Source organism: Heptranchias perlo, chromosome 9, assembly GCF_035084215.1.
Source record: "Heptranchias perlo isolate sHepPer1 chromosome 9, sHepPer1.hap1, whole genome shotgun sequence".
Classification (NCBI taxonomy): domain Eukaryota; kingdom Metazoa; phylum Chordata; class Chondrichthyes; order Hexanchiformes; family Hexanchidae; genus Heptranchias; species Heptranchias perlo.
Window position 1 is genome coordinate 63,450,766 of NC_090333.1, and position 24,328 is coordinate 63,475,093.

At 39.4% G+C, this 24,328-nt stretch overlaps 1 protein-coding gene and 1 long non-coding RNA gene across 2 annotated transcripts in view; one reads left to right on the forward strand and one right to left on the reverse strand.

Annotated features, from left to right (window-relative positions):
• aspm (assembly factor for spindle microtubules) overlaps nucleotides 1-8,459 on the forward strand; it is a 68,129-nt gene extending 59,670 nt beyond the window's left edge. The window contains exons 26-29 of the mRNA XM_067990640.1: nucleotides 3,390-3,544; nucleotides 5,567-5,743; nucleotides 7,696-7,868; nucleotides 8,003-8,459. Coding sequence (XP_067846741.1) covers nucleotides 3,390-3,544; nucleotides 5,567-5,743; nucleotides 7,696-7,868; nucleotides 8,003-8,105 — 608 coding nt within the window. The 3' untranslated portion in view covers nucleotides 8,106-8,459. The remainder of the gene's footprint in view (nucleotides 1-3,389; nucleotides 3,545-5,566; nucleotides 5,744-7,695; nucleotides 7,869-8,002) is intronic.
• A 4,692-nt stretch (nucleotides 8,460-13,151) lies between these two features.
• LOC137325046 (uncharacterized) lies at nucleotides 13,152-18,402 on the reverse strand. The gene is made up of 3 exons (XR_010963790.1): nucleotides 18,186-18,402; nucleotides 15,896-15,988; nucleotides 13,152-13,610 (listed from the first exon to the last, which is right to left on the reverse strand). It is a non-coding gene; the product is annotated as an uncharacterized lncRNA (long non-coding RNA).
• Between the last annotated feature and the right edge of the window lie 5,926 nt (nucleotides 18,403-24,328).

Consider the following 24,328-nt stretch of genomic DNA (forward strand, 5'->3'; position numbering starts at 1 on the left):
GTCGATGATTCAAATATCTCTGCTAGGGGACCTGCAATTTCCTCCCTAACCTCCCATAACGTCCTGGGATACATTTCATCAGGTCCCGGAGATTTATCTACCTTGATGCGCGTTAAGACTTCCAGCACCTCCCTCTCTGTAATATGTACACTCCTCAAGACATCACTATTTATTTCCCCCAAGTTCCCTAACATCCATGCCTTTCTCTACCGTAAATACCGATGTGAAATATTCATTTAGGATCTCACCCATCTCTTGTGGTTCCGCACATAGATGACCTTGTTGATCCTTAAGAGGCCCTACTCTCTCCCTAGTTACTCTTTTGCCCTTTATGTATTTGTAGAAGCTCTTTGGATTCTCCTTTGCCTTATCTGCCAAAGCAATCTCATGTCCCCTTTTTGCCCTCCTGATTTCTCTCTTAACTCTACTCCGGCAATCACTATACTCTTCAAGGAATCCACTTGATCCCAGCTGCCTACGCATGTCATATGCCTCCTTCTTCTTTTTGACTCGGGCCTTAATCTCCCGAGTCATCCAAGGTTCCCTACTTCTACCAGCCTTGCCCTTCACTTTATAAGGAATGTGCTTACCCTGAACTCTAGTTAGCACACTTTTGAAGGCCTCCCACTTACCAGACATCCCTTTGCCTGCCAACAGACTCTCCCAATCAACTTCTGAAAGTTCCTGTCTAATACCATCAAAATTGGCCTTTCCCCAATTTAGAATTTTAACTTTTGGGCCAGACCTATCATTCTCCATAGCTATCTTAAAACTAATGGAATTATGATCACTGGTCCCAAAGTGATCCCTCACTAACACTTCTGTCACCTGCCCTTCCTTACTTCCCAAGAGGAGGTCAAGTTTTGCCCCCTCTCTAGTCGGGCCATCCACATACTGAATGAGAAATTCCTCCTGAATACACTCAACAAATTTCTCTCCATCCAAGCCCCTAATGCTATGGCTGTCCCAGTCAATGTTGGGAAAGTTAAAGTTCCCTACTATTACCACCCTATTTTTCTTGCAGCTGTCTGTAATCTCCTTACATATTTGCTCCTCAATTTCCCGTTGACTATTTGGGGGTCTGTAGTACAATCCTATCAAAGTGATCTCTCCCTTCTTATTTTTCAGTTCTACCCATATAGACTCAGTGGGCGAACCCTCTGATATATCCCCTCTCACTACTGCCGTGATGTTCTCCCTAATCAAGAACGCAACTCCCCCTCCTCTCTTACCTCCTGCTCTATCTTTCCTATAGCATCTGTACCCTGGAACATTGAGCTGCCAGTCCTGCCCCTCCCTTAGCCATGTTTCAGTAATAGCTATAACATCCCAGTCCCATGTACCCATCCATGCCCTGAGTTCATCTGCCTTGCCCATCAGACTTCTTGCATTGAAATAAATGCAGTTTAATCTAGACTTCCCTTGGTCTTTGCCCTGCTTTCTCAGACCATCTGTCCGGTCATGTTTTGAACTTCTGCAACCTTCTCCAGCTTTTGGTCACCTCTTCTAATATTTCCACAAATGGCTTTGTCAACAACAACTTGCATTTATATAGCACCTTTAACATAGTAGAACATTCTAATGGGGGCGCTTTTATATGAGCGTAATCAGACAATAATTGACAGAGTCAAAGAAGGAGATATCAGGATGGGTGGTTAAAGAGGGAGGTTTTAAAGAACATCTTAAAGGAGGAAGAAGAGACTGAGGGGTTCAGGGAGGGAATTCCAGAGCGTGGCGCCTCGATGTCTGAAGGCACACCCACCAGTGGTGGGACCAAGGCAGTTGGGGATGCACAAGAGGCCAGAGGTGGAGGAACGTAGAGTTCTCTGAGGGTTATAGGGCTGCAGGAGTTAACAGAGAGAGAGATGTGGGTGAGGCCATAGAGGGATTTGAAAATGAGGATGCAAATTTAAAATCAAGGTGTTGCTGGACTGGGAGCTGATGTAGGTCAGCGAGCACGTGGGTGATAGGTGAATGAGACTTGGTGCAAGTTAGGAAATGAGCAGCAGAATTTTGGATGAGCTCAAATTTATGAAGGGTGGAAGATGAGAGGCCGGCCAGGAGCTCTTTGGACTTGTCGAGGCTGGAGGCACTAAAGGCATGGAGGGTTTCAGCAGCAGGTGAGCTGAGGCAGGGGTGAAGATGGATGATATTAGAGCTGGAAGTCGGCTGCCTTTGTGACTGAGAGAATATGGGGTCAGAAGCTCAGCTCAGGCTGGTTCAGCCTGAGACACTGGCCCGGGAGGGGGGTGGAGTTGGTGGCTCGGGAACGGAGTTAGAGACATGGGCCGAAGACTATGTTTCATTGGGGGAAATTGCAACTCATACAGATCTGGATGTCAGATGATGTTGCCAGGAGGCAGCATGTAAATGAGAAATAAGAGGGGCCAAGGATAGATCCTTGGGTGAACTCGAGAGGTAACGGTGTGGGAGTGGGAAGCGAAGCCATTGCAGGAGATTCTCTGGCTACGACTCGATGGATAATAGTGGAACCAGGTGAGGATTGTCCCACTCAACTGGACATCGGAGGAAAGTTATTGGAGGGGGATGATGTGGTCAACTGTGTCAAAGGCTTCAGTGAGGTCAAGAAGGATGAAGAATGATAATACACCATGATCACAGTCACAGAGGATGTCATTTGTGACATTGATTAGGGCTGTTTCAACGCTATGGCAGGGGCAGAAACCTGATCGAAGAGATTCAAACGTGTAGTTGCTGGAAAGATGGGTACGAATTTGGGAAGTGTTCAAGGACTTTGGAGAGGAAAGGGAGGTTGGAGATGGGGCTGTAGTTTATACGGATAGAGGGGTCAAGTGTGGGGTTTTTTTTAGATGGGGGTGATGACAGCTGATTTGAAAGGGGGAGGGGCAGTACCTGAGACGGGGGAGCCCTTTATAATATCTGCTAGCATGGGGGCCAGGAAGGGAAGTTGGGTGGTCAGCAGTTTAGTGGTGATGGGGTCGAGAGAGTAGGAGTGGGTCTCATGGACAAGATGAGCTCAGAGGGGGAGATAGGAGAGAAACTAGAGAAAGATGAGAGTTCAGGGCTACGGGAGGTGGGAACATTGGGGGAAGCTTGGGTTGGTGGGCAAGGGAAGGGCGGGATGCAGTAGAACAGATGGTTTTAATCTTAGTGACGAAGAAGTTCATGAGCTGCTCGCGCTTGTTGGAGGTGAGGTGGAGGAGGCATAGGGGAGAGGGGTTTAACGAAAAGGTTGGTAGTGGAATGTCCACTCATTTTCTCCTCTGAAATGCTTTGAGATGTTTTCCTATGTTTAAAACTGTTCTCTAAGTGAAGGTTGATTGTCTTTGTTGCTCATTTCAAAAGGTATCTGCTAATTCTAACCACAAAAGATCTCAGATAATTTTTAACAGTTAATTTCTTTTCAGAGGTTGCAACCAGGCTGTCTTCCATTTGTTGTGAAAATCTTGCCCAAAGTGGAGCGACACCTATTATTTTAATTTTGATCAGGAGTTGTAACCGCAGTGTGCCTTCTATGGATGTCATTAAGTCTGCAGTTCAAGTTCTCCTCAATCTTTCAAAGGTACTGCTTGAAGTCTATTTTCACAGATGTCCCATTAAAGTTCTGTTTTGTATGTACCACAAGCAGTTTGGTTCTTGTCCAATTGATATTTTCAATGGAACAAATAATTGTATAGATCTCTCCTTTTCGTAACATTTTATACAGTACATGTTGCCTTTGAACGAGCAGCATGTTATAAATTATCCTTGATAATCTAAATTGCTTAGAATTCAAATACTTAATTGTATGTATTTAGTTGTAATATGGCTTAAGAACGTGCCTTGAAATTGCACAGTGCCAATGTTGGCATATAAGTTCACATTGCATTTGTGTGAATTCCTTTGCCTGTGGTTTTAAGTAGCATTAACCCATTATGAAATTCCTTTTTTATTAAAAAATGGCAACGATGTGTGGAAGTTCTTCAGGGTGGTTGGTGTGGGAATGATGATTGGCAGTATGATTATTTGGTGCTGTTCTTGTCCATTGCTCTTTTCCACATAGCCTCCTATTCTGACTCTTTTGTAACAAAATAAATATTAAATGCCACAATATTCTGTAGCAGATGTAAAGAAATAAGTGTATTAAACTCAAAGCAGTACTTGAGATGTGGTTGTACAGTTGATTCGCTGTGTACACCCTGCCACTCAAATATTTGAATTGTTCCATGTACTTAAACATTATTTAACTGTAGCTAGCCTCCTGATCGGAGTTGTCATTTATGTTTTGTTTCAGAGGAGCTTGGATACAAATTTCTTAATATTTTAAACAGGCAACCATTTTCTCGGTTATACACCTCAATTTTATGGAAGTTCTCCATTGATTAAAGTAAAGCATGTAAGCAGGGAAGCTAGTAACATAAGAATTGCTAGACGGAAGAAGACCATGGTCCACCTTTTACTACCCTGGTAGTTGCATGATCCAACGATAATGGAGTTGTTGACGAATTATAGTAATCAATTTCTATCAATTAGTCTACAACAGACCCAGACATGAGGCGAGGGAACCCGAGTGGTGGAAAGCTTTGGGAATCATAGCTCCTAAGTCACCTGTTCCCAAGTATACTACACTTACCACACGTCATGTCTCATATTACTCATATTCTTTTCTGAAAGAAATTAATCTAATTTGCATTTGAATAAATCGATACTATATGCTTCCACCATCTCCCAAGGGAACCTGGTCCATCGATTGACTGCTCACTCACTGAAATATTTTTCGCAGATTATTTTAGAATTTACCCACTTCAAGCGCAGGGCGTGCCCTCTGGTTCTACTGTTCTGGGCAAGGTGAAACAGCTTATCATGGTCTATTATCTAGTCTGTTTCACCTTCCATGGGAGCCTTCTCGTAAGGTACTCTCAATGCCTTTGATTTCTGCTCTTGACAGCACTTATTGCATTATGTCCATTAGTACTTCAGGTATATGCCCTTGAACATGTTGGTCTGACACATGGTCCTACTTTTCTAGTCGATGTGATTTCTTTGTTGAGTCCTGTCTTTAACTGCAGGAAGGTCCAATCACAGATCACATTTAATATTTCCCCTCTGACGTGACATTTGAGCACAATTCCCATGGGAAAAGACAGGCTTATTCAAAACAGTTTTATGTTGTGGATTTGGCCCCACAAAGACCTGGGTGGAAATTCACTCATTTCACTGGACTGATATTGCAGGATTCGATTGGGCAGTGTGTATTCAATATGGTCTCAATGGTAAACAGAGATTGATCACTGCATCACCCAATCTCTTCTCTTGGTGTGTGTTTCCCCTCTCTTTCCCCCCCCCCCCCCCCACCCCCACCTCCACAAACGAAATAATGGATTGTTTTGCTGTTTTGTGATTATATAATTTGTTTTTGTTATCACTGATTTTACAGAACATCATGTGGGAAATTTATGGTTAAAGAAGTAATTGTAAAGTTGCCAAGTGATTGGCTGTTATCCTTTTATGTTTTCTTTCCTTTCTCTGTTTTCAGGATAACGATTTAGCTTATAATTTTACCTATGAATTAATAAAATTGCATTTTGATTTTTATGACCTCCAGTATGAGAAAACATCTGCAGTGGTGTATGAAGTGGACAATTCCATTAATACACTACTCGACCTGTTGCACATGTATCGAGGCAAAGCTGGTGACAAGACGTCAGACAAGTGTGGCAGCATTTTTACAAAAGTTTGTTGTTTACTTGCCATTCTATCACGGGATTCACAGAAGGCTCGCGTGAGTATATTTATTTAAGTATATGTTGTAAAATTTTTAATTGGTATTGACAAAGTTGTACACCAGTTTGAATAAGATGTTTTATTTTGGTCATTGGCTGTCCTACTTCTTGATGGATATTTAATACAAAAACGTGCGCTGTCGAACAATAAATCCAAATAGACTGCAAAAAGAGTAGTCGTTAGGCACAAGAATTTATGCAATAGGCTTCTATTTTAATTGTTTTTCTCCTGCTTTGCCGCCTCATTTCTTGAATGCACTGACTCTTGGGTATGGTGCCAGCTACCCTCTTGTACATAATCAAAGTGGCTAATCTTTGTATGTGCCTCAACTTTGAATGTTGGCATGTTATCCTGCCTGAGGGAGGGTCATCCGATTTAATGTCCTACCTGCTTCTGTCTGATGCCACACATGCACTTCTGGAAGGGCCACTGGATAGTGATAAGGAGCTTTTTTTTTTTTAAATACCACCCCTCCCCACAACTGCTCGCTCTTCCAGACCGAAGATACTGAAGCCAAATGTAGCACCCCTGCTGCTCTCCCAGCTGTGATTGATGAAGTCACCACACACTGGGGATCAAACTTGGGAACCTCCTGGTCAATATGGACCCACACTTACTGGCTATGCTTAAGGAAGTTGAGAGTTGACAAGTGTGCAGTTTTTTGAGAAAAAGTGATGTGAATTGCTGTAAACATTTTTTAAAATTTTGTAACAAATCCTAAAACATTAGAGGAAGGTACACAACCCTAGTGAAGAGTCACTGCACAAATTCCATGTCCCCTTCTCCCTTGTAATTGTGAGCTTCATTCCTGTGACAAATGAATTACAGCAAACTTGAAGATAAGTACTTGAAAGAAACTGTCATTCAGCTCATTTGCCAAGCTCATCTCAGAAAACTATTCCCTGCTGGGTTAAGTGCTGGAAGGTGGAGGTTTTTTTGCTTATAATGGGAATGACTAACTATGAGGGTTAATAAAGGCTACACTGTAAGTGGCAAGATTCAGGTTGACATGTGAATTCCAGCTCTAAGCAATGCTGTCTAGGAAAATTTAATTTTAAAATACACATGTTCCAGATCAGTGGGACTCTCGTATCCAAGAATTAGTTATGTTAACACATGAGCGTGGCAAGTTCTATCCCACCTTGCACAGGTGGCAAAGAGGATAATCTGAGATCCAAGACACCTTATCCAACTCACAACCTAATACTTCAATATTAACAGGCCCAAAGCAGTTCTGGTGCCTTATGTTGCTGGAGCATAGGACTTAAGTCCTCAAGGTTATGCATGTCTGTGATAACTTACCTGTCCTTAAGCAAGCTTTGAGTGTCACTTTTAAAAGAGGGCTGCTGACAACTTCTAATGAAATGGGGATCTGTAAGATTCAATCTGATCTCTGGCTTTTGCAAAAGCCAATCAAATGAGATTGCTAATACTGACTTGTTTGTCATGAATACAGTAAATCTTATTCATTGAGGTGCAGGTATATCATGCTGCCCTAGGTCTTCGGTCGAAAGTGTTATATGCGACTTGCATAGGAGGAAGGAGAGGGATCACATCATTATGCTAGCTCATGTTTTGCCATTCTTTGATTTAGTAATTTACTGTTAAATGAAGAACTTAGAATTATTACTGTATTTAAAATGAATAAACCAGCCTGTAACACAAAAGGTAGTTTTTAAAAAAAAATGACTTCACATCAATCTCAGAATGCAGTGTTTATGGTTTGCTTTGTCTAAGCAGAGTAGCAGTTCTGTTAGCTAAATGTTATTTTCCTGAACAAGACAGAGAATAAATATTTTCCTCTTTATGTTGCAGGTAATTGGGTCACAGTTAGTTCCAAGTTATATTGATCTCTCCTCTTTCCCCACCCGTTCCCACCAAAACAGAAAAAATAAAATGTGGTTTTGGATGAATCTGATGCATTATCTAAATGGCAGTTTTTGTTTCCAGGAGGTCCGAAGCTTGCCTCGAGCAATGGATCGTATCCGTAGCATTTACGAGCTAACTGTGAGAAAACATAAGATGGATACAGATAGAATAAATGTTAAACAGAGGATGAATGTCCCTCGCAATGGTGTTTTATATATTCCAGCTACTCCTGTGCGAACAAGAGTAGTTTCCAAGTAAGAACCCATTTTCTCACCACCTAATTGTTTGTCACCATCCTCCTCATTCTTTTGCACTCCCCAACTCTCTCTTCCCTTTTCACTGTTTCTATAACACTTTGCTGAGCTGTTGTCCTTTTTCTGTGTTACAGACTAAATCCAGACTGGGTCTTAAGGAGAGACAATATGAAAGAAATTGTGGATCCTCTAAAAGCCATTCAGCTAGTTGTGGATACACTTGGAATTTCTCCATAAACTGTTAATAATGAAAAATGATAGTTGAATTTTTTGATAAATGCAACATTCCTGTAAATGTGTATGCAAAAAAAATTCTTGAAACCTACCCAATTTGTATTACTTGTATATTGTTTGTCAACGTTGGTTAAATTTGGGTTGGCTTCACATGCATCTTTCCTATGTATGTCAAACATCATGGTGAAAGGTTATCCTCCATATTTAATCTGATAAATGATGTGGGGATGAAATTATTTCTGTGGACTTTTTATATGCTGCATTAGTTGAATTTGTGGAAGTATTTTTGTACAGTTTATTTACAAAGCTTGCCTTTTATTGCAATTTAGGAAAAATAAATACATTTTCATAATACAACATGTAGTTACCAATATAGAAATGTTTTATTGTGTAATATCAATCTTTTTGCTGGCTATATTGCCAAATGATGTTGATTAACAGTTTGGGGAAGGGAAAGAAAACACTATACACAAGAATCTCATCAGACCTTTTCCCCAATCTCATCAACAACTTCATTGCATTCCCATTACAAGGGTTACTTTAGCAAGTACCATGCGCTTTGTAATAATAGATTAGCTGAATAATCACAACTCCTTTTGGGCTGTCCATTGTTGGAACTGGGGTTCAGTGCTATCTCTGCTTGTGCTCAGTCACTCTCTAGAATATTACACAATGAAAATAATTTATTGTTGGTATTGCTTTTTCATTGCACTTGGACAGTCTTCCTGCCTGTTTCCTTGCTTCTCTGTAAAAAGGGCAGTGCTGAATCCTGGCTCTGACTCAAAACAATTAAGCAATCTAGAAAAAGGTACAAGTCGGATCAAATATTAGAGGTTTTTTTTTACATCACAAATGATGTCCGGCAGCTTTGATAGGTGATGGCACTGCTTGAATGGAATCTCCTGATGTGAGAAAATCTGAGAACAAGTCCTGGCGACTGCCTGTAGAAAGGCAAGGAAACCCAACACTGGCGGAGGGATTTTCCTTGCTGGCAAACAATGAGCAGTTAATGATCTCTGCTTCAAGAAATGAATGGGAGGGAGCTGCACATCATTCAAGCGAACAAAAATGGAGTTGGTTGGGTAGGTTACACAACTGGACAAAATGGGATGTGGGACATCAGCAAGGCTGCATTTATTGCCCATCCAAAGTTGCTCTGAGAAGGTGGTTATGGTCTTCACTCAACCGCTGCAGTCGTGCAAATGGCATTCGCACAATGGTGTTAGCTAGCGAATGCTAGGATTTTGATCCATTTGGACAAGATGCAGAGTATCACTTTTGCCTTTAACCATAACCCCATCCACAAAACAGCACCTCCTATTTGAACCAGTATCATTGTTGGCTAACACAAGAACATTCAGAAGTGGGTTGATAGTGTCATATTTACAGTTGTGTAATAGGTTGTAATTCAAAATTTTTTTGATGAAGTTGTAAAGTAAGTTTGTCTCAATATTGTATCATGATGTATTTGCATGTTTCCTTTCTTTAATCAGTAATAGACATTATGTATAGAAGATTCAACTTCATACAAATAACTGGACTGGAACATTCCAGTTACTTGGTAACATACAGTGGTATACAGTTGGGGGTGGGGGGGGGAGTAGCCCTGGGAGTCCTCAATGTTGATGCCTGACCCCATGAAGTCTCATGGCTTCAGGTCAAACAAGGGCAAGGAAACCTCTTGCTGATTACCCCCTATTGCCCTCTTAGCTGATGAATCACTACTCCTCCATGTTGAACACCACTTGCAGGAAGAACAGAGGATAGCAAGGCTACAAACTGTACTCTGAGTGGTGGAACTTCAATGTCCACCACCAAGAGTAGCTTGGAAATATCACCACTGACCAAGCTGGCTGAGTCTTGAAGGACATAGCTGCCAGACTTGGTTTGCAGCAGGTGGTGAGAGAACCAACATGAGGGAATAACCTATTTGATCTCGTTCTCAATAACCTCCCTGTTGCAGATGCGTCCATCAGGTTGTGTGCTACTACCACCGGGCTAAGTGCAATAGATTAAGAACAGATCTTTCAGCTCAAAATTGGGCATCCATCAGGCTGTGGGCCATCAGCAGCAGCAGAATTGTATACCAGCACAATCTGTAACCTCATGGTTCAGTATATCTTTTTACAGAAAAATAGATTTTTAGGTTTTAAAAGGTATTTAGGGGAACTAGGCTCAAAAAGGGTTAATTAGTTAAAGCTTTAGTTGAAGGTACTTCCTATAACAGTCTGCTTTTAAATTAACTTACTGCAACTGCAGGCAATAAAAGTCATTAGAATCTTGACACCCTGGAATGCTGAAACTCGGTATGTCTTGTAACTTTTGGAGCCTATAGGGTGATTTATCAAAGGTCTCCAACTTAGAAGGGGGTAACCCTTGGGTATATGAACATCACCAGCCCAGGGCCCACTGATGGCAGGCCCCCATTTGCCCACTGAGCAAATAAGAGGTAAGGGAAAGTAACCTGAATGGCAGCAATTAACCTAATCATCAGGCATTGTTTCTACTATAAAGAGACCAAAGCTCATGCTTGTAGAGCACAGAAAAGAGAACTAGTAAACGAGAACTAGAGTACGTACATGAGGGAACGTGGAACGGAGTTGCAGCCTCTACCCAAAGGACAACGGGGTAATATAATTCTCAGTTGTGCTTTGTAAACTGCTGCTTCAATACTGTAATGTATTGATTCTTATTTGTGCTAAATAAAGTCATATGGCTATTAACCATTATGATGTCAGTCTCAAACATTGAACAGAGAGTCAAAATTCACTAGATCCTTCACTCCTCCATTACCATCAAGCCAGATGACCAGCCCTGGTTCAATGAGAAGTGTAGAAGAGCATGCCAGGTGTACCTGAAAATGAAGGGCCAACTTGGTGAAGCTACAACACAGGACAAAATGCATGATGCATGCTAAACAGCAGAAGCAGCATATGGTAGTCAGAGCTAACTGATCCCACAAGCATCGGATTAGGTGACGGCTCTGCATTCCTGCCACATCCATTCATGAACAATGGTGGACAATCAAGTAACTAACTGGAGGAGGAGGCTCCGTGAACATCCTCAATGATGGCGGAACCCAGCACGTGAGTGCAAAAGACAAGGCTGAAGAGTTTGCAATCATCTTCAGCCAGAAGTGCTGAGTGGATGATCCCTCTCTGCCTCCTGAAGTCCCCACCATTGCTGATGCCAGCCTTCAGCCAATTAGATGCACTCCATGCGATATCAAGAAGCAGCTAAGAGCACTGGACACAGCAAAGGCTATGGGTCCCAACAACATCCCAGCTGTAGTGCTGAAGACCTGTGCTCCAAAACTAGCTGCGCCCTTAACTAGGCTGTTCCAATGCGGCCATAATAGTGATATCTACCCGATAATGTGGAAAATTGTCCAGGTTTGTCCTGTCCACAAGAAGCAGGACAAATCCAACCCGGCCAATCCGCCTACTTGCAATCATCAGCAAAGTGATCATCAACAGCGCTGTAAAGCTTCACTCACCAATAACCTGCAAACCGATGCTCAGTTTGGATTCTGCAAGAAACAATCATCTCCAGGCCTCATTACAGCCTTAGTCCAAACATAGACATGATTTGAATTCCAGGAGTGGGATGAGAGTGACTGCCCTTGACATCAAGGCAGCATTTGACCGAGTGTCGCATCAAGGAGCCTGAGTAAAACTGAAGTCAGTGGGGATCAGGAGTAAACTCTCCAGCAGCTGGAGTCATACCTGGCACAAAGGATGATGGTTGTGGTCATTGGAGGCCAATCATCTCAGTCCCAGGACATGTAGGAGTTCCTCAGGGCAGCATCCTAGGAACAACTATCTTAAGCTGTTTCATCAATGACCTTCCCTCCATCATAAGGTCAGAAGTGTGGCTGTTCTCTGATGATTACAGTATTCATCTCCCTTCACAATGCCTCAGGTAATGAAGCTGTCAATGCTTGCATGCAGCAAGACCTGGACAACATCGAGGCTTGGTCTGGTGTATAGCGCAAATGTTATTTGCCACTTAAGTGTCAGACAATGACAGTCTCCAATAAGAGAGCGCATAACCACTTCCCCTTGATATTCAATGGCATTATCATCACCGAATCCCCCACCATCAACATCCTGGGGGTCACCATTGACCAGAAACAAAACTCGACCAGCCACTTAAATACTGTGGTTATTAGAGCATGTCAGAGGCTGGGTATTCTGCGGCAAGTGGCTCACCTAACTCCCCAAACCCCCTCTATCACCTGGAAGGCACAAGTCAGGAGTGTGAATACTCTCCACTTGCTTGGATGGGTGTAGCTCCAACAACACTCAAGAAACTCAACCCTATCCAGGACATAGCAGTCCGTTTGATCTGCACCCCATCTACTGGCTTAAACATCCATTCCCTCCGCCATACCATGGCTGCAGTGTGTACTATCTACAGGATGCACTGCAGCAACTTGCCAAGACTTCTTTGGTTGCTCCTCCTAAACCCACAAACTCAACCACCTGGAAGGACAAGGGCAGCAGATGCATGGGAACACCATCACCTCCAAATTCCCTTCCATGCCACACACCATCCCAACTTGGAAATATATCGCATTCCTTCGTTGTTGCTGGGTCAAAATCCTGGAACTCCCTACCTAACAGCATTGCGGGAGCAACTTCACCACACGGACTGCAGCAGCTCAAGAAGGCAGCCCCCCACCACCTTCTCAAGGGCAAGTAGGAATGGGCAATAAATGCCGGCCTGACCAGCAATGCCCACATCCCAAGCATGAATTTTTAATAAATTCTGGCATATACATAGAATGAATAATACTCGGTCTGACTTGGATCAGTGCCATTGAAACGCTACGGAAAACATTATATTCAGACTTAAATAATATAAAATAGCCCCAAAACACTTCAATCTCAGTCTGTTTATTGTATTCATGACATTTTGAATGACCCTTGAGCATCAAAAGCATTTATTTTAAGCAAGCTGAAAAACAACACTTCATTAGCTTTCTAACATTCTTATATAATGCATTAAGTGAATTATTTGCCCTATTTAACATCTTTCTATAGAGAAATAAAGTTGATGCAAATATAACGCGAATTCTATGCTGCAATTTAAACAGCTGTTAAAATTATTAATGTTTATTAATGAAACTGTTGCATATGTTTGTATTTGCAGATAGGAAACATACATTTTTAAAAACTCAGTGCCCTTTACAATTGACATTTGGTACAGAATGCAAACAATTAAGATTCATTAAATGTAAGGCAGATTTGATTGTTTAAGTTGTAGCTGCTTTTGGTGCCCTGGTACAAAAGCAAAGATATAAATACTGAAATATTGTTGCATATCTGCATGACCTCATATATATTTTAAACAGTAGCAGACTCAAAGTAATATATAATCCATTAGAAATGAATAATTATAATAAACAATTTTCAGGTTTTTATAAATTCCTTGATATGTCATATTGAATGGATAAAATTGTAGTTTCCTTGATGTTCAACAGTTCTGTGCATTCTCATCCTTTTCCTAGTGTTATAGAACAACACAAACATTATTTTACACTTGCTTGACTTTTGGTGCACGAAAGAAAACTAATTTTCTTTACTTTAGGTTACACAATTGACCCTAAGATGTATTTACACTACATGTTTGATGCCGGTGTGAAGCCAAAACTGCTTTGCATTGAAGCTAAACTTGTCAAGTAAGTGTACCTTCGAGTCAGTTGTGTAACCTACAGATGCTAGATTTATGTAGTATAAATCAGTTAAGTCCTGAACTGGTTCTGAAGTGAAGGGGAGTGAGGTGACCTTCTCCAGTGAGTTCTACTCCACTTTGTTCCAGTATCGGTTGGGCCCTGACGCTTGATTCAGGCAGCATTAACACTATCACTGAGGCTTTGCATTGATGCTACAGTTATGTAAATACACCCTGTGTCCAATTATGTTCTCAGTGTCAAATTATGTGTATTATAACTGACAAGGTCACTTCTGTATGATTCAAGTCAATTTACTGCCTCCAAGTGCAGTCAATATTTGAGAGGTGTGTGCATTTCTACAATTTACTATTAATCATCTTAAACTATTTATGCAAAATACGTTCATCATTAAATCTGATTCACACATACTTTGATGTCCTCTAAATGCAGTTTAGATACTAAGATCCTCTAAATATATTTGCAATTTATATATTACTACACCTTACACATTGAACTGCATAGTATTTTTAAGCTTTGGTTTAATGGGTGATTAGTAAAAACACTAATTACAGTTACTTACATTAAATAAACTTATAATTGAAACAAATTATTTTAATGTATAACTGATTTCTCCCTGATGATCATAGATGCTCACTTGTACTGCAAAATTTAAATCTTTTAAAATAAGACACAAAAAATAATTTGGGAAACAGTGGATTTTTGCACATTTTGCTTTGTAGATAATTATGTATATTAAAAATCCTCCCTGTGCCATTTGACTTTTTCTATTTTTGTTGCACTTTCTGTTTCAACTTTTTCCCATTGTAATTTCCAAGTCCACACTATGGTTTTTGCCTACATAAATATGTCACATTGTACTTTCGTGGACTGGCCACTTGGCTGCCATATGGCTTGTTCAGAGTCTCTCAGGAAATTTTCATACCCTTCATCCACAATCTTGATCAATCGCCAGGTTAGGTTTTCTATCAGATAATGACATAATATACCAGTTTTTTAAAACACTAACATTTTTTGACTTCGTCCTCATTTTAGAAAAAACTTGCGCAACTAAAGATCATCTATCTAATGTTAAAATTTAACTTAAATTTCATTTATCTTGATAGTTTCCTTCCCTTCTCTCTTCTCCCCTATCCTCTTCCCCTTCCCTTCCTCCCTCCGTTCCTCCCTTCTCCTGCCCTCTTCATCATTTTCCCCACCCCTCCTTCCTTTCCTAGCTCATGACCTTCTCCCTCCACCTTCTCCCCATCCCACTGTACCCATTCCCCTTCCCTTCTTCCCCCTCTCCTTTCTTTCCCTTCTAATCCCACCTCATCTGACATGCCTCCATCCCCATCCCCCAACTGCTCCCTCCTCTCCACCTCCCCTCGTTCCCATCTCTTCCCTCCCCTCTTGTCTCTCCCTCTCTGCGACCCCAATCCTTCAGGATGGTGAAAATACAGCATGTCAAGTTTACATAGGCAGTTTCCATTCTAAATGTGAACATAAGAATTTATAATGAAAATAATATAAGGACCAAATATATGATTTTAAAATGAAGACTGATATATCTCTGCATGCCCCAGTCCAATTATCCCTTGTCGCCTAACCCAATTCACCTGAAAACTGCACTTGATCTTTGACTCCCTGTGTGCCACACCCCAAGAGATGGACTAGTAATATATTAAAAATGTTAAGCCCTCCCTATCAACTTTTTCCATTATGAATTGTTTTGCGCATGTTTAGAATGGGAACTGCCGATGTAAACTTGCCATGTTGTAATTATACCCTGCCCAACAATAAGTACTGCAGTGCCACTACTGGCAGGAGAGTGTAATTACAGCAGATTTGCAGAAGCCGTATCCATTCCAAATGTTGGCATAGGAATTTATAATGGTAATCTAAAAATAATGACAATGTATGATTTTAAGATGGGGACTAAATTACATCTGCACACCATGGCCCAATCACCCCCAGCCTGTAACTGCTTCACATGAAGACTACACTTGGCCTTGACTCCGTGTATGCAGTGTCACGGAAGATCAACTTAATTAAAATTGTGATGCTTAATGTTTAGTAATACAAATGTATTTAACATCGTGTAATGCAAAATACTTACAACTTCAGAAATGCCTATTATCTTGCATAGGTTTGGTCTGATACTGTTAAATGTAACAGTAACGTTCGCAGTCAGTTTAACACTGAAATTGACCTTTAAGAAAGAGACAATAAACGTTATTCCATTTCAATGTATAGTTGGAAGATCAAAGTACAGTGTCTAGTATTAATAAAAAAAACTACTGCAGTTAAGCTTAGAAAAAAAAAAAAAATTCATAGTTATGTATTCTGCTTATTTAGTCTCCTGAGGGAAGCAAATAATTGCAGACAACAGACCCTTGAAATTCCTCCCCGGCCGTAAAGTCAATTAAGAGAACTATTCCAGGATTTAAACGAGGCCTACAGTATTCCAATGGGGATTTTCCTGTCCTGGAGAATCTGTGGTGTTGGAGTGATGGGACGGGCTTTACACCCACCTGACTGACTTGCCATTGCCCCTGTCCCTCATTTATATTTTTTTTCAATTGGCAATCCCGGCAATATTCCTACCTGCATTTGGGATCTTGCCTCCTTGGGGAGGTGGGGGGTGGGGGTTGCCTGCAGCAGCTTAATGGGGCAGGAAACCTGGAAAAGATCCCATGGCACTATTTTGAAGAAGAGCAGGGGAGTTCTCCCTGGTGTCCTGGCCAATATTTATCCCTCAACCAACATCACTAAAAAAAACAGATTATCTGGTCTTTGTCACATTGCTGTTTGTGGGACCTTGCTGTGCGCAAATTGGCTGCCGCATTTCGTACATTACAACAGTGACTACACTTCAAAGTAATTCCATGGCTGTAAAGTGCTTTGGGGCCTCCTGAGGTCATGAAAAGCGCTATATAAATGCAAGTCTTTCTTTTTTCTTTCACTCTGGATTTCTAGGTCAGTCACCCCAAAGTCAGCCCCATTCACTGGTGCTTCTATTTAAATGTTTCAACAGGCAACGCTTTCCCTACCAACAATGAAAAGCTGTTCTGCCCTGGTGTTTCTACATCCGTAATTTCCTCAGGGGTTTTCCCGTTCCGCCATCGCAAGATCGGCGGAAACTCCATTCGTGCAGTTTTTCCAGGGTTACCGCCGAAGTTAATAGGGAGAACTCCCCAAGGAAATTACCTGCAATAGTGTGCAACATTGCTAATGTGATAATGCCGGGAAATGTGTCATATGTAATTCGGTCATTATCATCTCATTTGAATGCACACATGCTTATTTGGGTTAGCTGCTGGTGACGCAGGACGTCACTTCCAGCGGAAAATATATCCGGCACAGAAATGGATGGGGATTTGTTGTAACAGGTTCCTGTCTCTGTTCCACCCTCACCCATCCCATAAACACTCTAATTGGGTAGAAAAGTCTTGCTCATAGTGTTCCATAGTGTGATCAATCATCTACGACTATGCTTTTTCCTATAATCTTCAATTTCTTTCATAACTAGATACTCATTTAGCTACTTTATAAGGGAGTTATTGGGCACAGGATGAAGTATTTTAGGTGTCAATGGGGAAAAATTCTTCATATCTCTAGTTTTGCTTGAGATTTGCCAATTCTTTTACTCATGTCCCCAAATTCAAGTCAAATAATCTGATTAAATAATCATTTTCTATACTTTTCAGCATTTGAACCCTTGGAGCACCATGGAGAGATTATGGAGCCCTCCCAATGAATTTGATTGCCTGCACCACCAAACTTCTGTGTTTTTGATTGGCTGGAATACCACCCTGTCAAGCTAGCTTTTACCCAATGAAAATCCTTGTTGGAGAAGTTGTTACCATCTCCAGTATGGATGCTAGCAACAGGGATGCAGAAGCAAGGTAAGTGGACATAAAAGCTAAGTTTACTGCTCATTCATAGTTAATGAGCGGAAAATATAACCCAGAAACTAAAAAGTAGGAAAACAGATTTAGAATAAATAGAAAATAGTCAAATTAGTGTTAGAATAAAAATACAGGATAGAGAGGCGGGAGGCTTAATATTACAGGTTTCATTTCAGTTAATGGACTAAAAGCTCACCCCTAATACTAATCGATCATTCAGGTGCTAACTCATTCAGTCATGAGAGTAATTGGGCCAGTAGAGAAGATTCCTAGCATTGCAACCGATTTACATCATATCTGACCTGGAGTACTTCAGGATGACACAAGGAATATAATTCTCCATTAACAAAAACATACTGCTTCATAACTTGTTTGCATACACATATAGATATATCGTAATAACAATTCCTTTTCTGGTGCTAAATGAGGAATTGCGAATTTTTTTGCTCCTAAACTATATCAATTCAGCATATTTAATAATAAATCATTCATACTTACCGAGTTAACCTCTCTGTTTGGAAATGGAATGCAGTATGTTCCACTCAATGGAGCCCTGTAGTATATTCTTTCATTTCTGAAAATTGCGTCTAACCATATAATTTCAAGTGAAGTTCGTTCAGTTGTTCTGAGAGAGAAGCTTAGATGATTGCCTTGGGTGTTACCAAAACGTTGTAATTTAATCATGGCTTTATGTTGATTATATTTTTGAGGTGTTAATGTCACTGAGCTGAGATCTATTCAGAAAAAACACTAATTCAACCTTAGAATAGCAATGAAATATTAAACTGAAATTGCTGCATATAAATGAGCAATAGAGTTTATTAATCATGTCACAGCCACTATACATGTTAATTAAGATTTTTTTTGTTCCCATGTAGCATATAAAATATAGCTTTAAATATAACATTACAATACATTGCAGTATTACTGACCTGACTGTAAATGCTGCATAGAATAAAATATCAGTGTTTATCAAGTAATTATCAACTGCGATAATGTTTTAGAGTATTCTTAACATAGGATTGTATCTTCGGATGTATTATCACAGTGATGTTGGATATCCCTTATTTAGTCTGTTGAGTTTTCATCGTCCAAGTCGCTGTTCAACATTTCCTTTAGTTTTCATATTATCTAACATTTTATGTTGTTGTAGATTTGCTATATATTCTACTTTACTGTGTCTAATAGCTAGTTCACAAACAGGAAGGATCACAGAGAAGCCTGTATGACAGAGAGCCATATGGCTGAAGAATTTAGTACAATGGACAAGTTATACTTGAACTGTTTTGTACAGTAGACCATCTTGTGTCCTCTATTCACTACAGCTGCCCACACAAGAATGTATGATGCCAGCAGCATGACAACATCTGTAATGGTTAGCGACCTTTCAGCTTTTCAGTCGAATCTAAGCTCCAGCCGTCCATTAACAGATATGTTTTCTGCACAAGTTCAGTTTGTATGACATCTTACCGGGTTTTGAAACGGTTATATCTCTGCTTTTATATTCAACACAAATTTCACTGTGGGCACAATCTGGACAGTTCCTGTATTGCAACTCAAAACAGTCTTTAGCATTCTCTGTAACAATGGAAAACAACAACAATCTTTAAACTGCAGTGGCACAAATATTGATAATAATTGTAGATGTTCCCATTCAAAGGGATTGATTCATGTGCATAGTGCAATGTGATCTCTTTTCCTACATGGCATAACAAGGTGTAGCCAGAGCCAACTGTAAGGAGGACAGATATTGTGCAGATTTAAATGTGACTGTTTAGAACACAGAAAGTCTTGGAGATGTGGGGACATGATAGTCCACTTTGAACTTTTGAATAGACACAACTTCTTATAATTCAAAGTTGCTTAATTCAAATTATCGGATAATTCAAATTATGTTAATCTTTCTTAATTCAAACTTTTGGATCATTCAATTTTCCGGAGCAAAATTAGCTGTAAATTATCAGGAATAGACTGTACAAAGGAAGGAGTTCTAGTTTCTGATATCTCCAGGGACATAGTTGTTGCTCTGATCATAGCCTTGAGGAGGGTGGGACAGTATGTTTACATCTCTGTGTTATTGAGGGTAGACACTAGTATCGAGCAGGCCATTCTCATCTAATTTGTTGGTTTACAGAGACTGTACTGGGACCAAGCACGTTCCAATACTCCGTGCACTGTCAAGAGAGGAACCTTTGGGAAAATCAGTATATTATCTTTCACAAGATTAAAATGAGAAGTGATATAATTCAAACATTTAAAATAATGAAGTGAAAGCTAGTAAATTCTTTGAAATAATAAAGTCTATGAAATAATATGCCAGAAGGGTTATAGTTTGGGGCTGAGGAAATTAAAGGACAGCCCAAAACTTAATTAAATGAGTTTGAAAGACCAAATGGTCTTTTCATATTTCAAGGATTATTACATTGATAAAACTATTTATGAAGTTCAAATGTTTTTATTGGAACACAACAATTCAACATATAACATGGGCTGATTTTTTTTTCTTAACTATCTCATTAATCTCCCACAAATTCTATTGCCTCACTATTCTCAGTCGTTCACAAGTGCTATCTTGTCATGACACTGGGTATGATGTAAAACTAATTTGGTTTTCTTTTCCATGTCAGGTCCCATATGCTCTCTTACACCTAATGGCAACCTGAGAATGATGAAAACCACCATGAGAGCAATGATACATAAATGTAATTCAAGTACTTCAGCTGCAGCATTACTGGACTGTTTGTCTTTCAGAGTGTTGCCATTGAAGTACACTTGTATTATGGCAAAAGTATAGAATAATGGAATAATAGTCCCAATTCCAGGCTTAATTATGTTGCTGATAACCAATCATTAACTGCTTGAATACTTTTAAATGTAGGTGTTCTTAATTACAAAATTTCTAGTTATACATCTTAAATATACCAATGTACAGTTTAGTCCTAGGATTAAATAACAGACTTTAAAGTCAAAAGGACCATCTGACAGTACAATGGTAGAATCACACAATGATAACTATATTAGAACATACTACAAATGTGTTTTTAACAGCATAACAGGTTAAAATTATTTTTTTAAGTTTCTAAGTACTTTCCTGGTGAATTGTAATCAGTTTATAAAATCGCTACCAAAAATTAAGCAATCATTAAAACAATTCACAGATTTTTTTTAAAAACCGCAGTCCTATTTTTTGAAAACTTTTCCATCTCTTATGGTAAATGTAGTATTGTGCATTGAGATGCTCTTTGCTTGTCTGGATGAACTAGTTTTGATTTTAACTCAAAACCCAGTGTCATCAGACTAAATGTATCGAGAGTTCCTATGTACAAAAGGAAATCTGTCACAACCATCTTTTTAAAACGTTTAACAAATTGCTCAAAACCACACATGTAACAAAACCATGCTCTGAAGATACTGAAAAAACAAATTAAATTTAAAAGTCACACTTTGATGGATTTGGCATTACCTGCGGTCATATTAACCTGTGGATGTTTGACTCCTCCTATAAAATACAAAGCATTAATAGGGATCTTCATTCAATACATTCCATTGTAGAAAATGCTGTAAAACACACATTTATTTGATCAATTGTTAACCAATGCACACTAACTTATGCAATATTTTAATTTTTTTTAAAATTCAGAAACCTAACTGAAGGGCGAAGGTAGATACAATGGGACAACACCATGGTTACAAAGAAAAGGTTAAGTAAATCAGGAAGGTGTGATTTCGTGATGCTGATATTGGGTTTTAAAAACCTGAAGACGGTTGGAGGAAGAAAAGTCTGAAAGAGGTAAGAAGTTTCATGGGTTTGATACCCTGGGATAGCATGAGAGTAGGACACTCTGTGATGAATCTTGATTTCAACGCAGTGAGGATGTGCAGAGGGGAAGAGGATGCAGGTTGATGCATTTGGGACTTGGTAGGGACAAGAAAGGAAAGTTCAGAGAACAATGACCGTAGCAGCAATCATAAAATGGCTAAAAAGACAGAATTGGTTGCAATCGAGAATGTCTTCAGCAAAAGTGTAACATTCATCATTCTCCATATCATCTAACAGATTATTTAGACAATCGTTGTCGCATTATGGCAACAATGTTGTACTTGTGGATTGTATTGATCAGCCATCATGGATGGTTATGGTTTCATGAGGAATTTAACCTCGATTTATAAATGCTTGGTAAATAGAATTTAAAACCCTGATTATATCACAGTGTTTTTGCTGGACTGAGGAACAATATGCATGAGCGAACTCTGGTTTACTCCCCTCCGTCTATACTAGGTTCATGGCAACAAAAGATTTCGCCACTCTGGCTGTGGATTTCATACAGTCACCATTCCAGGATCAGTTTACTGTTGGCGAAAGGTTAACCCTGTGTTTCTCGTTCAACAGATGCTGCCTGACCAACTGAATGCCTCTAGCATTTCAAATGCTAACTCTGCATTTCCAGTATTTTCTGTTTTTATCTGATGTAATGAGAGTGATGTGCTGCTGTTATTTGCATCACTCTACCCTCCCATCAAAGCTGGAGTAACGGCTTGCTTGATCATGAGGTAGCTGAATGTGTGCTGCAAATCTATGTAAAGTCCATATTACATTTTTGGTTTATTGGCTTGCTTATCCCAAATATTCAGTCCAATTACAATCTGATACAGAGAATGTATTGAAGAAATAGGTGGAAAATTTCCATTGTAGAGGGAGATGAAATGCTGTATCTCAATCAAGGGCTTCAGATGATGTCATAAACTATAACACTGCAATTCAGGCTATACATGAAGGTGATCCAATCCCAAGAATGGATTCACAGCTTTTAATACCATCTGTTATGATAACATGTTGTGGTTTTGAATTGATAATGACATCAGTGAAAGGCAACTGAGCTTCTGAGCTCCATTTGATTTAAGGAAGGCTCCAGAATCAGTACCGCAACATAATTCTGTATTAAAGTTAATTTATCTCTTAAATATACAGGACTATAGGCCCCTACAGAAAAGGCAAAAAGAACTTGCATTTCAGGTTGATTCATGTTATTATTCTGTGATTTTTATAAATTACAGATTAAATGGAAAAATCTAATCAAACTTGCAGCTTAACTGCCTTAACTGATTTTGTTAAAGTGAAATGTTGGCCATTAACCAACAAGGCACAAGGCATAGCTTTGGCTATTGAAATAGTGTGGTACAAAATTCATACTTGTTTTGTGGATTGCGGTGGATTAATGTCATGTTTCAAATGCATAGGAATTATCCAGTACATTATTTCTTGTCTGGAACATATTTGTTGTACAGAAACTGGAAAAAACCTACACTCATTGAGAATACATTTTTTTTAATAAAGTCCCAAACTCTAGTAACTTCATACATTTGCACTTCATTTATTTATTTGCACAACGGTTTATCTGCAAGATGCAGAAGTTTGGTAAATTCCAATAATGTTGATTTTTGCACTTTGTACTGGATTAAATATTATAAAGTCATTGGTTAGTAATTCTCCCTATATCCATCTTTATGGTTATAGGGAGATTTCCAGTGGAGAAATATTTTATCCCACTTTGTAATAACTCATGTTACTTACTCTTAAGACATTGTGGAATAAATATGTTTCCTTGGAAACAACATTGTTTTCCTCCAGGGGGTTCTAGTTGATATCCTCTTGCACAAGTGAATGTTAAACATTGTTTATGTCGAACATAATGTTTTGATATAATTATTCTTCTCAAAAGCACATTGCGTGTTGACATGTCATCTAGAGTTATAATACACGGTTCTGAAGGGAAACACAAGTGAACGTAAAAAATGGAAAAGAATAACTATTCAGTACGTAACATAGCATCTTATGATATACATGATGGAATCAAAAATTGATCAACAGAGAGCAAAACCATTACATTTTCAAATACTACTTTCAGAATTTTGAATAAAGAGAATTTCTTTTCAGAAACCACTCCAAAGAATAAGCATGAACTTGAATTCCAAAATCCATGTAATCGGAACTGAACGAATTCACGTTCAGTTAATTTTTACGTTTATAATGCAATGGCAACAGCACAAAACTATCGGATAAAATTCATTTCTGTACTGTGCACATGACAATTTTCAAATTTCCACCACATTTTCCTGTTGTGGTGGCTGACATTTATGTTTAATATATGTTTGATATATTTTTAATGTTCCTTGTCTTGCCTTGGTGGCGTCTAATTCACAAATACCCGGTGGGGTAGGGTCTGATTCTTGGCAACAGTGGCAGATTGCACTTTTTTGGGGGACACCTTTGTTTACATCAAAGGCTGGTAATGTGTGACTTTTCCCTCTCCACAGCCTTTGTTTGGTGCATCCATGCTCAATGTGGCTCAAGCAGGGACTGACCAGAGCAGGAATCCGATATGCATCTTTCCCTTCTCTATAGTGTGCTCTGTGCTAGAAAGCACCACTGCACTTTTAAAATAGAGTTTTGAGGTAGAAGAAAAAAAAATGCCTTTACAACTTGATAAAAAAGAGCTTTATTTTCTCAAACAATTTACTTTGGGGATTTTGACATTGAAGGAATTTTTTTTTTAAATGAAACATTAAATAACTCCAGGTATGTATGGAAAGTTGATCTAATTATTATAAAAAGTAAAAAATTATCCCTATTGCTTTTTTAA